The 17381-nt window shown below is 42.3% G+C and overlaps 1 protein-coding gene across 3 annotated transcripts in view; it reads right to left on the reverse strand.

Moving 5' to 3' along the window:
* Positions 1–17381, reverse strand: part of PHLPP1 (PH domain and leucine rich repeat protein phosphatase 1) — a 492900-nt gene that overhangs the window by 83281 nt on the left and 392238 nt on the right. For all 3 annotated transcript variants that reach the window (XM_033929324.1, XM_033929323.1, XM_033929325.1), the window contains exon 11: positions 3770–3970. In XM_033929324.1, the coding sequence (XP_033785215.1) occupies positions 3770–3970 (201 nt within the window). The remainder of the gene's footprint in view (positions 1–3769; positions 3971–17381) is intronic.

The following is a 17381-nucleotide window of genomic DNA, read 5'->3' on the forward strand; positions in this document are numbered from 1 at the left end:
ATCAGGGACGTGCCAGAGTAAATCAGGGCAGTAGAAGGACCCAAAGCAGCGTGTGAAGACTGCTGCACACGCTGCTTGAATCGCCATGTGTAGTTGGGCCCACGAAAGGGAAGGGAGGGGGGGGCGGCAAAGGACTCGGGACCGCGTTTGTAGTCACGACCGCGGGAAGGGAAAGGGGGGTAGAGGAAATGCTAATGCTGCTGCACAGGGAACTGGTGTGGGGGGAGGGAAATGGAAGGGGGAGGGAATGCTGCTTTGGACAGACATACAGAGGGAGGAAGGGAGACAGAAAGAAAAGAAGAAAGACACAGGGGCAGGTGCACAGGGAACTGGTGTGGGGGGAGGGAAATGGAGGGGGAGTGAATGCTGCTTTGGACAGACAGTCAGAGGGAGGAAGGGAGACAGAAAGAAAAGAAGAAAGGCACAGGGGCAGGTGCACAGGGAACTGGTGTGGGGGGAGGGAAATGGAGGGGGAGGGAATGCTGCTTTGGACAGACAGACAGACAGAGGGAGGGGGGAGACAGAAAGAAAAGAAGAAAGACACAGGTGCAGGTGCACAGGGAACTGGTGTGGGGGGAGGGAAATGGAGGGGGAGGGAATGCTGCTTCGGACAGACAGACAGAGGGAGGAAGGGAGACAGAAAGAAAAGAAGAAAGAGACAGGGGCAGGGAGATAGAAAGACAGACAGACAAAGGGGGCCAGGGACAGAGACAGATAGAAAGAAAGACAGCGGGAGTCGCGTCAGGAGGGGTGCGGGATGCGGCAGAGGGAACTTTTCCAATGGGTGCAACTGGGCGGCTGTCGGGAAACTCTGATCAGGGGCAGAGCAAGGTAAGTGTATCATAGGGATAAGAAGGAGGAGGGGGGGGAGAAAAAGGAAGAGATGCCTACTGCTGTACAGGGGGAGAAGGAAAGAGGTGCTGCTGGACAGGGGGGAGGTAAAACAAAGGGAGAAGGGCTACTGCTGCATAAGGAGAGCAGTGAAGGGGTGGTGGTGGACACAGGGGAGGTAAAAGGAAGGGAGAATGGACAGGGGGAGCAGGCAAGGGGTGGTGATGGACAGCCAAGGAAAAAGAAAGACAGAAAGAAAGAAAGCCGCTAAGGAGAGAGAGAGAAAAAAATAAAGAGACACACACACATATATATTCTAGCACCGGTTAATGTAACGGGCTAGAAGACTAGTTTATCAATAACCTTCTTATTCCCTATTGTTCTTCTAAGACTCTAAGATCTTCTAAAAAATTTTTATTGTTCCGTCTCTGAAGTTTATCAACACAATGAGGTCTACTATTTTCTCTGTCAGCGCTCCATCTCTTTGGAATAATATTCCGGTCCACTTACGGGAAAATCAACTCTTCACCATTTTAAGACGAATTTAAAAACATTTCTTTTTCTTGATGCTTTCGAGACCTAAATGCCCTTTTTAAGGCTACATAGTTTTATTCTACTTTTAGACATCCTCTCTTTTATTTTTTCCCCTATATGTTCTCATATTTTACTTCCCTTTTTTGTTTTTGTTTGTTTTTATATTGTTTTAAAATGTTTTTAATGATTATTGTTTTAAAGGATGTATTGTTATTCCATATAGGTTTTTAAGATAATGTTCACCGCCTAGAAGGCCGATTTATAAAATTTTTAAATAAACTTGAAATTTGAAACTATTATTATTATTATCATTGAGGTGTTGGGACACCAATTGCAGTGATAGTGATCTGGCATTGATGCATCAACGGTGAAGACACTCGGGATGATACTGGTGCATGTTTGAATGGGGAGACATGTTTCTGCTTCTCAGATTTCTTAAGAAGCTCCCCCGACAATGTTAACGTGAGATCAAAGTACTCTATGGACCTGGGAGGTTGAGTAGATAATATACCGAAAACAAGTCTATGCTTCCAGCTTGAAACAGGCTGAACAGAGCCCTGAAAATCAAAGTCGGTGTAAAAATCAAAATTTTTAAACCAAATAAAAGAAATAAAATTGAAAAACATGACTGAAAATAAGGGAATAAACAGAACATGAAGACAAATTTCACAAGTTTAACACGCTTAGACACTAAAGAACAGCTTCTCAGCTTTGTGGAAAACTGAAAACACTACCGCGAAATGATGTTGGGCAGGGAGTCACTAGCACATGCAGTATGGGTGATCTTAGAGATTTAAACTGACTACATTTTTTGACTGTCCATGCTAGGTTCCCTGGATGATGTCACCCACATGTGAGAATATACTTCCTGCTTGTCCTTGAATAAATAATTGGGTTTTATTTCCTTTTGCAGCTGACTCATTTTATCATGATTTTAAGTTTTGTAAATAATGAAGGAAAAAAATTGTTACCAAATTAGCAATATATCCTTTTTTTTTTTTCCAAATAAACCTCCTAAAAATTCTCTCTAGATCCAACAGAGGCTAGATTAGAGAATGACACAGGGACAAATTTTCTCCATCACGGCGAGTTCTTTTTCTGTCCCTGTCCCATTCCTGCAAGCTCTGTCCCTCATCTGCACAAGCCTCAAACTCTTTAAAGTCAAAAGTGTCTGAGGCTTGTGTGGTTAAGGCAGAGCTTACAGAAATGGGGCAGAGGCAGAGTCAGCGCAAAACTTGCAGGGATGGGACAGGGAAATTAAGTTAGAACATAAGAATAGCGTTACTGGGTCAGAGCAATGGTCCATCAAGCCCAGTAGCCCATTCTAATGGTGGCAAATCCAGGTCCCTAGTACCTGGCCAAAACCCAAGGAGTAGCAGCATTCCATGCTACCAATCCAGGGCAAGCAGTAGCTTCCCCCATGTCTTTCTAAATAACAGACTATGGACTTTTCCTCCAGGAAATGGTCCAAACCTTTCTTAAAACCAGCTAAGCTATCTGCTCTTACCACAACCTCTGGCATTGTGTTCCAGATCTTAATTCTCTGAGTGAAAAAATATTTCCTCCTATTGTTTTTAAAAGTATTTCCCTGCAACTTCATCGTGTGCCCCCTAGTCTTTGTAATTTTTGACAGAGTGAAAAATCAATCAATTTGTACCCATTCTACTCAACTCAGGATTTTGTAGACGCCAATCATCTCCCCTGTGGGGACGGGGACAAATCTGTCCCCGTGTTATTCTCTAGGCTAGATCTCAACTACAAGCTCAAAGCAGCAGAAGATAATTGTTGGACCCCATAAAAATGGTAAGATTTCTAATTCCCCTCCCTCCTTTTTTTAAAAGATTTTTTAAAAAGTGTGGTTATGTCAAAAACTGTTGAAACAGATCAATCTCATTTCAAATGTATTTGGTACAATGCTTAGCAAATTTTCAGGTTGCCTGTACTTAGATTTTTGGTTATGCTCTATACCAGTGGTTCCCAAACCTGTCCTGGGGGACCCCCAGCCAGTCAGGTTTTCAAGATATCCCTAATGAATATGCATGAGAGAGATTTGCATACTTCCATTATATGCAAATCACTCTCATGCATATTCTTTAGGGATATCTTGAAAACCTGACTGGCTGGGGGTCCCCCAGGACAGGTTTGGGAACCACTGCTCTATATTATAATGTATATTAATTTATCTCATACATATGGTTTTTTACCCTCCCATTTTACAAAACCGTAATGTGGTTTTTAGCGCCATAGGAATTCTATGAGTGCTGGAGCTGTTACCACTTTGGTTTTGTTAAAGGGGGGTTAATCTTTATAATACACTTTGGATTGGACTGTGGTTAGAGAAGGTAACAAACATTCTGACATGACAACTTCTTTGCTACTGGCAAGGCATATGAAAGCTTCTGACCTTGCTGGGAAAGTCTGCAGGCGGTTGTAGGCCATATGCAAGATCTTCAAATGTGGGTGGCCCGTTAGCAGTGGTACACACTTGTCTGTAAGGTTGTTATTGGTCACGTACAACTCTTGTAATACACTGTGTGTTTCTTCTGAGAGGGAGGCGGGAGGAAGGGTTTCCAATTTGTTAGCTGAGGCATTAAGACATCTCAGGCTGAAAGAAAGAAAATTTCAATTGTTAAGACTAGTATGAGTGATCTTCTATTAAAACCTCTCCCACTTTTCACATTTGCATGGCAAAATCTTTTTGTGAAGTACTATGGGGACTGTTAGTATCTTATGTCTCTGTGGCATGCCCAAACAATGGATAGATTTTGTTTACATTTAAGTCTCACCTTTTCAGTAGTAACTCAAGATGAGTTACATTCAGGTGCAGTAAGTAGTTCTCTATTCCCAGATGGCTCACAATCTAAGTTTGTATCCTGTGCAATGAAGGATTAAATGACTTGACCAAGAACAGAAGCAGCAGCAGCAGGATTTGAACCTGGTTGCCCTAGTTATCAACCTTCGAGATCTTTTTATTGGGCTAACTCCTAGAAGCTAGTCAACAATATGTTAAGTTAGTCCAATGTAAAAGCTGTTACCTTTTAATTTTTTGTATCCATCACTTCAGATAGACTTCCCACCCTGGCTCTCACCCTTCTAGCTTTGCATTCTTCATCTCTCTCTAAATCTTCCTTTGATTTCTGACCTCCATTCCTTTCTCATTGCCTTGACAGTCTATATCAGGATAACTCAACAATTCCCAGTTTAGCATGCTTGAGACCAAGATTCTTTTGCCACAGCTCTTGCTCATCCCACTCTGTTTTTCAGCCAGCACCTTTTCTATTTATCTTTCCTCCAGCCTAGCTGCTACTATGGCCTGTTGATACTGAAAGGACATTTATCAATAGCAGCAAGTGCTGGACGAAAGGGAAAAGTCAGTCTTACGGAATTACGCGTATAGTAGTGGCAGGGTTTGAACTTACTGACTATATTGTTTTTTTGTTGTTTTTTAAAATTGTTGCTAAGACTTCTGCCTCAAGCATATGTTTTGCCGAAATAAGGCCATGTCAAGTCATTTTACATCATCAACTTTTACTGATATTATAGACCTTTTAACTTCACCATTGGATTGGTCCTCTTTAGCTAATTCCTCCATTCTTTTGTTTTGACCTTATAAAGTCTCTGACCATTTTTACTGCAAGATTTTTCTTATTTTCTGTCTATGGAAAAATGCTCCGTAAATAAGACCCTTAGTGATTAAATGTTATCCCTCTATAGCCTTTAAAAAAAAAAAAAAAAATTTAATCTAGTATTTCTATTCCATTTAACCAGTATAGTCTCAAGGTTGAGCATATACCGAAAAATGCAAAATTAATAGCCCAATAAAAAGTACAATGCAATACAAATACTATATGACAACAAGATAATGGCTATACAAACATCTGGAATAATCAACAGTACCATATGAGGAAAAAATTGTTCCAGTTAATACTAATCTCCAAAAGTCATAAGGAGAAAGTTAGATACTCGATCCTCAGAGGGTGAAATTACCCACAGGTTCAAGTGAGCAGCTCTCACCAAAACCCCGATCTTCACTGGATCACAAGCGTATCTTCTTTTGTCTCTTTTTAATTATATATATTTCTCGGGGTGATTCCTCGGGGTTTACAGATCCAAAAGGGACCTACATTGTTCAGGAATGATCAATTGTTCATAGACAAATGGATCGCTATATTGAATAAATGTAGCATGGATCTCATGCTATTGATCATAGAAAACATAACGAAATTGGAAAGTGAATTAAATTTCTACTATGTGCATGAATAGCGTGTGAAACATGGACATGTTGGTGGAGGCGCTCCCCTATATAAATTAGCAAGTTAAGTAAACCGTTTGAATCATTTAAACTAATAATTGATGGATAAAAAAGAAACGTGTTAAAAAATATATATAGTTAAAAAGAGACAAAAGAAGATACGCTTGTGATCCAGTGAAGATCGGGGTTTTGGTGAGAGTTGCTCACTTGAACCTGTGGATAATTTCACCCTCTGAGGATCGAGTATCTAACTTTCTCCTTATGACTTTTGGAGATTAGTATTAACTGGAACAATTTTTTCCTCATATGATACAAATACTATATAGCATCAACAGCAACCAAGAAAAGAAGTCGCATGAAAGCAGGACTGTGAACTGAATACAGGAAACTAGGCAAAGCCTGAATGGAAGCAGAAAAAAACAGAAAACCCAGAGCATGGACCTATACAAAAAAAACCCAAAAAACTCAGGCCTGCAAATGAAGGTCTGAGTCATGTACTGAGAAATCCTGCTTTCAACAGAAGTTCTGAAGAGCTTATGTACTAGGAATCTTATGCTGCTTGTATTTGACAAACAGCACAAACTAGCACAAGAAAAACCTCATAGCTTTCTACAGAGCTCTAGACAGGAAGAGCACAAGAACAATTTGTCTAAATCATTTGGTCCAATAGTATGATTAACCCATAAGGTTTTTACTCATCACCTCTGTACTTGGCCCAGTAGCTCCCACTAAGGATATGAAATGCATGGATGGCATTTCACACCAACTCTTCATTAGTATGGTAAAGAGAGCTGAAGGGCAGAACAGAAAGAACAGGCTGTACAAACTGAGGCAAAGAAAGGTACAAACCAACCCTGGAGCACACAAACACTTGGCAAATGCACTTTAAAGAGACAGACAACTTGCGTCTCCAGATACAACGGCAGGCATACTGCTGCCTATGAAGGGGTGATAGGTGATCATGTTGGAAAAGTTTACAAATTATTTCTGAAAGCATAAGGCACGTGATACATAAAGCATTTCCATTTTATTCCATACTGCAAAGAAAAAAAAACAAAGAGAAAATGAGTCAGATTATCTAAAATTTCCTGTTCTGGCCTCAAGGAATGGAATAAACTTCCATTTTATATCAGAAAGCAAGAGAATACTTTTATGTTTAAAAAACTATTGAAGCGGTATATATTATTTGAAATATCTAGAAAATTAACGGAATGACATTGCTGTATCAAGTTTTTAGGGTGGGGTCACGATCTCGGGGCACAGAAGGAAGGGAAGGGGCCTTGGGAAACAAGGGAGGGAGGAAGGACACACTAACTTGGGACATAGGAGGGAGGGAGGGAGGGAATAGAAAGGGAGAATTGCTGGGCATGAGTGTTTGAGTGAGAGAGAAAGAGATGGTGCACATGGGGAAAGAAAGAAAAGAGGACAATTGGGCATAGAGTGAGGTAGAGATGTATATGGAATAGAAGGATGAGGGGGAGAAATGTTGGATATGGTGGTGGGGAGGGAACAGAGGGACATATTAAAGGGGATGAAAGTGGGGAAAAATGCTGGACATAGTAATAGAGGGGCATGGGGTGGGAAGTGGTGAAAAATGTTGCACATGATCCTGGAGATAAGAGAGGGAGAAATGTTGGATGTGGCAGGAGGGGTGGGAGACATGCACACTGGATCTCTCTCTTGTCCCACTCCCTCTGCAACAAGGGAGGGAATCGACAGATGGACAGTGAGATATGTTGCCAATAGGGGTGGAAGAGAGAGGATAAAAACTTGGACTCATTGAGGGACAGAGAGAGATGTTGGTTGAGGAAGAATGAGGTCCGGAAGAGAGGAAGCATGCAGGAGGCAGAAATAAATAAATATTGGATGCACAGTCAGAAGGAAGTGCAACCAGAGACTCATTAAATCACCAGACAACAAAGGTAGGAAAAATGATTTTATTTTCAATTTAGTGATTGAAATGTGTCAGTTTTGAGAATTTATATCTGCTGTCTATATTTTGTACTATATTTGTCTATTTTTCTATAGTTGTTACTGAGGTAACATTGCCTCTTTGAAAACCCCCCCAAATATAAATGATATAATTAACATTTTCTCTGCATAGTGTGCTCTGTGGGTTTTTTTTTTGGTGGTTACCATTATGTATTAATAAGATTATATTGTGTGTATATGAATAATAAATGGAAGAAATTGCATTACAATTAGTACTATTATTATGGGGGTGAGGTCAGGGGCGGATATTTGGTGGGCCAGGGGTGGAGCTTGGACAAGCCTGGGGCAGAGCTTGGGCAGAGGTACTCAGTTGATATTTGTTTGATTTAGGGGGTACTTGGCTTGCAGAAGTTGAAAAACTCTGTTCTACAGCATTTAATACTATCTCAGAGGCCTCGAATGTGTAGCCTAACTCCCAGGATGCCACCTGCCTCAGCTGGCACACCTTTACAATGAATTTGTAACTGAAAATTGAGATTGTGACAAATTACTTATGTGTTTTCTTAGGCTTCCGCAGCTATGTCACTATTATTGAAGTTTCTGGAATGTCCAAGTCTTCCTGCTTCCCAGCAGTTTGTCTTTCTATAGTGGGTTCTCAAACCTGATTGTGACTGGTTTCCTCAGGGAGGTAAGAGATTTTGTCAAGAAACTGAGGCAGAAAAGTCCATTAGCAACAAATTTGAATTTTGGTGGGAAAATAAAGCTGGACACTCTGACTAGGGGTAGGTGTAGGATAATTGTTAATGACATTCCGAAACTCTGGGGGTAGGGGGAAATAGATGTTTGTCCTCAGCACCAGTCCTTTTTGCATTACACTTCTTTGGAATAAACAGAGGCCATGCTTTAATTAAGATGAGCCCTTTATCATCATTGATAGCTATGTTGGTGTCTTGCTATCTCCACTCCCTCAGATTCTTCTTGGCTACCAACGATCATCCAGCTTCAAGACTTTTGTCTCCTCATATCTAATCATATTACCAGTTTTAGCATGGAAGGCTACAGCTGATTTTACCATGTTCATACTTTTGTAGCCTTCCCTTTACAGTGCAGCCAGATTTGCCAATGTGTGGAGGTTTGTGCTCCTGTTTGTTCTTTGGCTTGCTATCTCTCTACTGCCTCTTTGATGCTTCTCGGCCACCAGCAGTCTAATTTCTCCCAAAATGTGTGTCCCCTCAAATGTTGTTTTAGCATGGAGGGCTACAGCTGATTTTTCCATGTTAAGGAGCTTTTAGCCTTTCCTCTACGGTGCGACTGGTTTCTCCAATATATGTGCCCACAACTGTATAGGATTTCATAAGTTTCAGGGTTCTGAAGTGGAGACAGCCAATCCTTTTCATGACCAACTATGAATGCCAGCTTCTGTATCCTACATACACTAGTGAACAGAATGCTAAGAGTATGTGACATTCTTAACCAATAGCTAAAACAGAAGGGCCACTTCTAGACAATCCACTAGGTCAGGGGTAGGCAATTCCGGTCCTCAGAGCCACAGACAGGCCTGGTTTTCAGGATATCCACAATGAATATGTATGAGATGGATTTGCATGCCCTGCCTCCTTGATATGCAAATCTGTCTCATGCATATTTATTGTGGATATCCCGAAAACCTGACCTGCCTGTGGCTCTTGAGGACCAGAATTGCCTACACCTGCACTAAGTGATTAATAACCCTGCAAAAGGAAAATAAGAGCGCCTCATACCACCTCCTCTGACCAAGAAGTGATAATCACACTGGGAAATTGCCAAAGAACATCAGGAGCAGCATGCAACACTCCACAGAAGCTACAATCCACTCACACATGTGAAAAACCAGTTACATCCATTTCATATCCCTGGAGTTTATAAAATCCCATGCAGTTGTGGCCATGTACATTGGAGAAACCAGTCACCCCAGAGAAGAAAAGCTAAAAGAGCTCTTTAACATGGAAAAATTAGCTGTAGCCTTCCATTCTATAAAAACTGGTTTAACAATTAGATTTGAGGACACAAAAATCTTGGGTGAAATTAGATCCAGGGCTGTGGAGTCAGTACACAAAACCACCTTATGACTCCTTTATTTATGGTATTTCCACTTCAACTCAAAATCTTTTATTTATATATCTACATAAGAATTTGTGGGAGCTGGGACAGGGACAGAGCTTGCAGGGATAGGGTAGAGATGGGGACAGACTTTGTCCTCATTTTATTCTTTAGAAACATAGAAACATAGAAATAGACGGCAGATAAGGGCCCACGGCCCATCTAGTCTGCCCACCTTAATGTCCCTCCCCTACCTTTGCCCTGTGAATAGATCCCATGTGCCGATCCCATTTGGCCTTAAAATCAGGCACGCTGCTGGCCTCAATCACCTGTAGTGGAAGACTATTCCAGCGATCAACCACTCTTTCAGTGAAAAAGAATTTCCTGGTGTCACCTCGTAGTTTCCCGCCCCTGATTTTCAACGGATGCCCTCTTGTTGTCGTGGGACCCTTGAAAAAGAAGATATCTTCCTCCGCCTCGATGCGGCAAGTAAGATACTTGAACGTCTCGATCATGTCCCCCCTCTCTCTGCGCTCCTCGAGCGAGTATAGCTGTAATTTGTCAAGCCGTTTTTCGTATGGTAGATCTTTGAGTCCCGAGACCATCCGGGTGGCCATTCTTTGCACCGACTCCAGTCTCAGCACATCCTTGCGATAATGCGGCCTCCAGAATTGCACACAGTATTCCAGGTGGGGCCTCACCATGGATCTATATAATGGCATAATGACTTCCGCCTTACGACTGACGAAATCCCTTCGTATGCAGCCCATGATTTGTCTTGCCTTGGACGAAGCCTGCTCCACTTGATTGGCAGACTTCATGTCCTCACTGACGATTACCCCCAAGTCTCGTTCTGCTACCGTTTTTGCTAGGATCTCGCCATTAAGGGTATAAGACTTGCATGGATTCTGGCTGCCCAGGTGCATAACTTTGCATTTTTTGGCATTGAAGTTGAGTTGCCATGTCCTAGACCATCGCTCCAGTAGGAGTAGGTCGTGCATCATGTTGTCGGGCACTGAATCTTCGTCTGTTGTGCATTTGCCCACTACATTACTCAGTTTGGCGTCATCGGCGAATAATGTTATTTTACCTCGAAGCCCTTCTGCCAAGTCTCTTATAAAGATGTTGAATAGGATTGGGCCCAAGACTGAGCCCTGTGGTACTCCACTAATCACCTCCGTCATTTCGGAGGGGGTGCCGTTCACCACCACCCTTTGGAGCCTACCTCCAAGCCAGCTCCCAACCCATTTCGTCAATGTGTTACCTAATCCTATAGAACTCATCTTGCTCAGTAACCTGCGGTGTGGTACGCTATCGAATGCTTTGTTAAAGTCCAGGTACACGATGTCCAGGGACTCCCCAATATCCAGCTTCCCCGTTACCCAGTCAAAGAAGCTGATCAGGTTGGATTGGCAGGATCTCCCCTTAGTAAATCCATGTTGTAGGGGATCCCGTAGATTCTCCTCATCCAGGATCTTATCTAATTGGTGTTTGATTAGAGTTTCCATTAGTTTGCTCACTATCGATGTTAGACTCACTGCTCTGTAGTTTACTGTCTCCATCTTTGAGCCTTTCTTGTGGAGTGGAATGACGTTAGCCGTCCTCCAGTCCAACGGGACGCTGCCTGTACTAAGGGAGAGGTTGAAGAGCGCGGACAGTGGCTCCGCCAAGACATCACTCAGCTCCCTAAGCACCCTGGGGTGCAGGTTGTCCGGCCCCATTGCTTTGTTAACCTTGAGCTTTGACAGCTCACCGTAGACACTGCTGGGTGTAAACTCAAAGTTACTAAACGGGTCAACTGAGCCAACCCTTGTCTGTAGCTGAGGGCCGAGCCCTGGCGCTTCTCGGGTGAAGACTAAGCAGAAGTATTCATTTAATAGCTGGGCTTTTTCCGAATCCTTTTCCACATAGTCTCCGTCTGGTTTCCTAAGACGTACAATCCCGCCTGAGTTTTTTCTTCTATCACTGATATACCTGAAGAAGGATTTATCTCCCTTCTGGATGTTCTTTGCTAGAGACTCCTCCATGAGGAATTTAGCCTCCCTGACTGCTTTCGCTAATATAATAAAATATGACACTTTGTATGATCAAAGAACTTGATATCAAAATATATTCTAAAAGTAAAACAAACCCAGAAACAAATGGGTTAATCAAATTATCAGTGAAATAAGAAATTTAAGCATTATAATATTTGCATGACATACAATTTAACTCTATTAGGAGTTGGAGTCGACACATTTTCACTGACTCCAACTCTATAGCCCCAAATTGCTTCCGATTCCGACTCCACAATCCTGATTAGATTGCTGGTGGCCAAGCATCATCAAAGAGATAAAGAGCAAGCCAAAGAACAAACAGAAGTACAGACCTCCACACTGTGCACATAACACACAGTGGAGATGATCAGAAAAAACCCAAAAGGACGCCAAAATGAAGACATTCCATTAGACTCGACATGGCCACCCATGCAACCTCAATAGGGAATAAGGGCTCATCTTAAAAAAGCACAGCATGCACTCATTCAAAAAAGTGTAGTGCAAAAAAGTACTGGTGTTCTCACAAAGTTTCAGAATGTAACCTACACATTACCACCTCCTCCCCACCAAAGCCAAGCTAGAACTTTCAATGAATTTCCTGTCATTTTCCCACCAAAATGTAAATCTATAAGCATTAACTCAGTTTCTCATCTTCCTGAGTAAACCACCCACTTTAAATCCCAACCAATCAGGTTCAAGAATCCACTACACAAAAATAAGCTGTAGACCTCACAGCATATCAAAGAAAACCATAGCAGCTTACTTACTTGGATACCTGCAACAATAAATGTAGTTTTGAATAGCTAAAACACATTTCACAATTATCAAATCAAAAATTTATGCAGCCCATACATATATGGATTTCTGATTATGTGACCTGCAACTGATTAAAAAAGCACCTGGACACCTCTATACTACCTGAAGACTGGAGGTGGATGGGAAGAAAGGCTACTAGTAGCATTGTTTTAAAATAGTTCAGGCAGGTGACTTCAACCTTCATTGGAAAACAATTCAGATGAAAACATATGAACTCAAATAATTCCTCGACAATTTCACCTTTTTACACATAACAGCTGACCCAACCCATGAAAGGGGCCACTTTCTGGATCTGGTCACAACAAACAAAACAAACCTACTATCTTTTATTGAGTGGACACCTTCAATGTGGACAGATCAGTATCTAGGCAATGTCAAGCTAAACTGCAGGTCCTCCCACCCAAACCTAACCCCAAAAGAATGACAATCAAAAAACTCAAAGAAAGATTGATGTTAATCTGTTTCGGGAAAACATTAAAACATTACTGCAGACATCAAACCATAATCCTGACCTAAACCGCATAGAAGGACTGAAAACCACAGAAACAACGCTAACTACCACAACTCCACTAACAGAAAATTTTCCAGAAATGAAAAAAAAAAACCCTGGTTTAACCCAGAATTGAATACATGAAAAGATATCAGAAACTAGAATGGGCCTGGAGGAGTTAGAGGACCAACAACTTAAACAGAAATGGAGAAAAGCACACACTCAACATAACTCTCACATCAAACAGTACAAACGCAATGCATAGTTACTTACTGTAACAAGGGACAACAGGCAGATAGTCTCACATGTGGGTGACATCATCCACGGAGCCCGGTACAGACAGTGTAACAAAGTAACATAGTAGATGACGGTAGATAAAGACCCAAATGGTCCATCCAGTCTGCCCAACCTGATTCAATTTAAATTTTTTAATTTTTTCTTCTTAGCTATTTCTGGGCAAGAATCCAAAGCTTTACCCTGTACTGTGCTTGGGTTCCAACTGCCGAAATCTCTGTTAAGACTTACTGTAGCCCATCTACACCCTCCCAGCCATTGAAGCCCTCCCCAGCCCATCCTCCACCAAACGGCCATATATAGACACAGACCGTGCAAGTCTGCCCAGTACTGGCCTTAGTTCAATATTTAATCTTATTTTCTGATTCTAGATCCTGTGTGTTTATCCCACGCTTCTTTGAATTCAGTCACAGTTTTACTCTCCACCACCTCTCTCGGGAGCGCATTCCAGGCATCCACCACCCTCTCCGTAAAGTAGAGGGTGGTGGATGCCTGGAATGCGCTCCCGAGAGAGGTGGTGGAGAGTAAAACTGTGACTGAGTTCAAAGAAGCGTGGGATGAACACAGAAGATTTAGAATCAGAAAATAAGATTAAATATTGAACTAAGGCCAATACTGGGCAGACTTCCACGGTCTGTGTCTGTATATGGCCGTTTGGTGGAGGATGTGAAAGTGTACTGTTACTTTAAGCTTTATAAAACTTTAAGACTGCCCACACTATGTATGTGAGAGTACCTTTCAGCCTGACACCAACTCGCGAAGTCATCAGTTCTATGCCCAAGTGAAGATGCCAACTAGGGGAGGTGGGTGGAATGTGAGAATATTTGCCTGTCCCCAGATAAAGCACAGTCACTTACCATAACAGGTGTTATCCGGGGACAGCAGACAGATACTCTCACATATGGGCGACGACATCCACGGAGCCCGGTACGGAGAGTATGAAAAGTGTACTGCCACTTTAAGTTAAGAAACTTCGCAACTGCCCGCACCGTGCCTGCGCGAGTGTCTTCCCACTCGATATCCACTTGTAGTACCTCAGTTCCATAAGCAAGCTAAGAAGCCAACCAGGGGAGATGGGTAGGGTGTGAAAATATCTGCCTGCTGTCCCCAGATAACACCTGTTATGGTAAGTAACTGTGCTTTATCCCAGGACAAGCAGGCAACATATTCTCACATATGGGACTCCCTAGCTCACTGCAATGGGATGGAGGGAGAGTTGAACATTAAGAGATTAAAGTTTGTAATACTGCTTGGCCGAAGTGATCATCTCATCTGGAAAAGGATTTCAGAGAGTAGTGAGAGGTGAACATGCAAGCTGAGGGCCAAGTAGCTGCTCTGCAGATTTCATCAATGGAAGTGGAACTCAAAAATGCAACTGAAGCCACTCTAGCTCAGACCGTATGTGCTGTTACACGACCCCTGAGTTGCAGCCCAGACTAGGCATAGCAAAAAGAAATATAGGCCGTAAGTCAAATGAAAATAGTGCTCTTGGGTACAGGGCAATCCTATCTGTTATAAACCAAGGAGATGTACAGTTGAGGAGATATTCTTTGAGACCGAGTCCTTTGCAATTAATAAGCCAAGGCCTGTGTGCATTCCAAGGGATGAACGAGGCTTTGGAAAAACACTGGAAGCACAATGGGGTGATTGAAATGAAAAGCTATGAACACTTTTGGGAAGAATTCAGGATGGGTGCGAAAAACTACCTTGGCGTGGTGGAAAACAGTAAGGGATGGATCCCCCACTAACGCTTGAAGCTCACTCACCTGACGTGTAGACATGATGAAGATTGAAAGTACCCTTTCTAATAAATGATTACAAAAAAAAAAAAAAAAAAGTACCACTCTTAAGTAAGAAAGGGAAAGGAGCAGAAACATTGGATCAAATAGAGGCTCTATGAGTCTGGTGAGAACCACTGGAAGATCCCAAACTTCTGAAGGTGGTATGAGAGATAGTTTGAAGGTAACAAAAGGATGAGCAGTCAGATTTACTGTTAACCTGAATATGGAAAGCGCTGATAACAACAAAGAGAACCCTGCCCAAATCGGTTGGAAGACGTGAGTTAGATAAGTGGAGAATATCTTCCAAGACTGAAGATATGTGAGAGGATGAATCATCGTGATGAGATTGATGAGGATATTTCAAGAGATAACAATCTGTCAAGTTTAACGACTGTTGACTGGGATGTAAACGAGATCCTTGTCTGAATAAGAAGTGATGGAAAAGTCTGTAAGAATATTGGATCTTTGACCTTGCGGTGAAGCAGAACGGAGAATCACATTTGTAGAGGCTCCCAATGGGCTATGAGAAGCAGAGAGCCCCAATCCCGCTTAAACTGAAGAAGCAGTTTGATAAAAGGAATTGGAGAAAACAGAGATGGAGGTTGCCAGTCCAATCCAGGAAAAAAGCCTCCAGTGCTATACAATAAGGAAAGTATTGTCTAAAATACAATGACAATTGGATTGGAAGTGGAAACACAAAGAAGAACATGTGCCAAGCAAGTTCCCAAGTCTAAATCTGATGGGTCCTTTGATAAGGAGTCCAAGAACCAGTACCCCTTGTGATGTATAGAATACAGCACAAGTGGTGTGACCTAGAATACTAGGAGATGGATGAAGTGTGCCCAATTACATGCATTATTTTATATACTGGAAGTAAAAATGAAAAACCACACTATGAAAAAGACCTGTGGAACGCCAAGCAGGAACATGCCAGAAAGCACAGCTACTTACCTTTAACAGGTGTTATCCAGGGACAGCAGGCAGATATTCTCACACATGGGTGACGTTACCAATGGAGCCCCAGTACGGACACTTCAAAAGTACATCGCCACTTTAAGTCTTTAGAAAGTTCGTGATAGCCAGCCCACACCGCGAATGTGCGAGTACTTTCCCTCAGTTCAGATAAGCCAGCTAAGAAGCCAACCAGGGGAGGTGGGTGGGTTGTGAAAATATCTGCCTGCTGTCCCTGGATACCACCTGTAAAGGTAAGTAACTGTGCTTTATCCCAGGACAAGCAGGCAGCATATTCTCACACATGGGTGACCTCCAAGCTAATCAGAATGGGATGGTGGGAGAGTTGGCCTTTAAGAAAATAAATTTTGTAATACTGACTGGCCGAAGTGCCCATCCCATCTGGAAAAAGATTATAGACAATCTTGTATGAACCGAGGACCAGGTGGCAGCTTTATACATTTCCTCAATAGGAGTAGATCTAAGGAAAGCTACAGAAGCTGCCATAGCTTGGACCTTGTGAGCTGTGACGCAACTCTCCAGTTGCTGTCCAGTCTGAGCATAACAGAACGATATACAGGCAGCCAACCAGTTGGAAATCATTCTTTTGGAAATAGGATGCCCCAACTTATTAGGATCAAAGGAGATGAAGAGTTGGGGAGATGTTCGATGTGGCTTTGTCCTGTCAATGTAATAGGCCAAAGCACGCTTACAGTCCAGAATGTGAAGTGCCGTTTCTCCTGCATGAGAATGAGGCTTAGTGAAAAAAATTGGAAGAAAGATTGAGATGAATCTCAATAACAACTGTTGGCAGAAACTTGGGATGTGTGCGCAGAATCACTTTGTCATGGAGAAAAACTGTGAACGGTGGATCTTCCACTAACGCTTGCAGCTCACTAACTCTCCTGGTCGAAGTGAGAGATATGAGAAAAACAACTTTCCAGGTGAGAAACTTTAGATGACTTGTAGCCATTGGTTCAAATGGAGGTTTCATTAACCTGGAAAGAACCACATTAAGGACCCAGACTACAGGAGGAGGTTTGAGAGGTGGTTTCACATTGAAAAGTCCCTTCATGAATCTGGAGACCAAAGGATGAGCAGTGAGATGTTTACCTTCAACTGGAAGGTGAAAAGCTGTAATAGCACTGAGACGAACTCTAATAGATGTAGATTTGAGACCAGAGTCGGACAGATGAAGTAGATAATCGAACACCAGTTCAACTGACAAGGAAGTTGGATTGTGATGATTAAGACGACACCAGGAGGAAAACCGAGTCCACTTTTATTGATACCATTGTTGAGTGGCTGGTTTCCTGGAGGCATCAATAATATTATGGACAGGCTGAGACAGATGTAAATCAGATGGATTCAGTTCGAGAGAAACC

The sequence above is a fragment of the Geotrypetes seraphini genome, chromosome 2 (genome assembly GCF_902459505.1).
Source record: "Geotrypetes seraphini chromosome 2, aGeoSer1.1, whole genome shotgun sequence".
Lineage (NCBI taxonomy): Eukaryota > Metazoa > Chordata > Amphibia > Gymnophiona > Dermophiidae > Geotrypetes > Geotrypetes seraphini.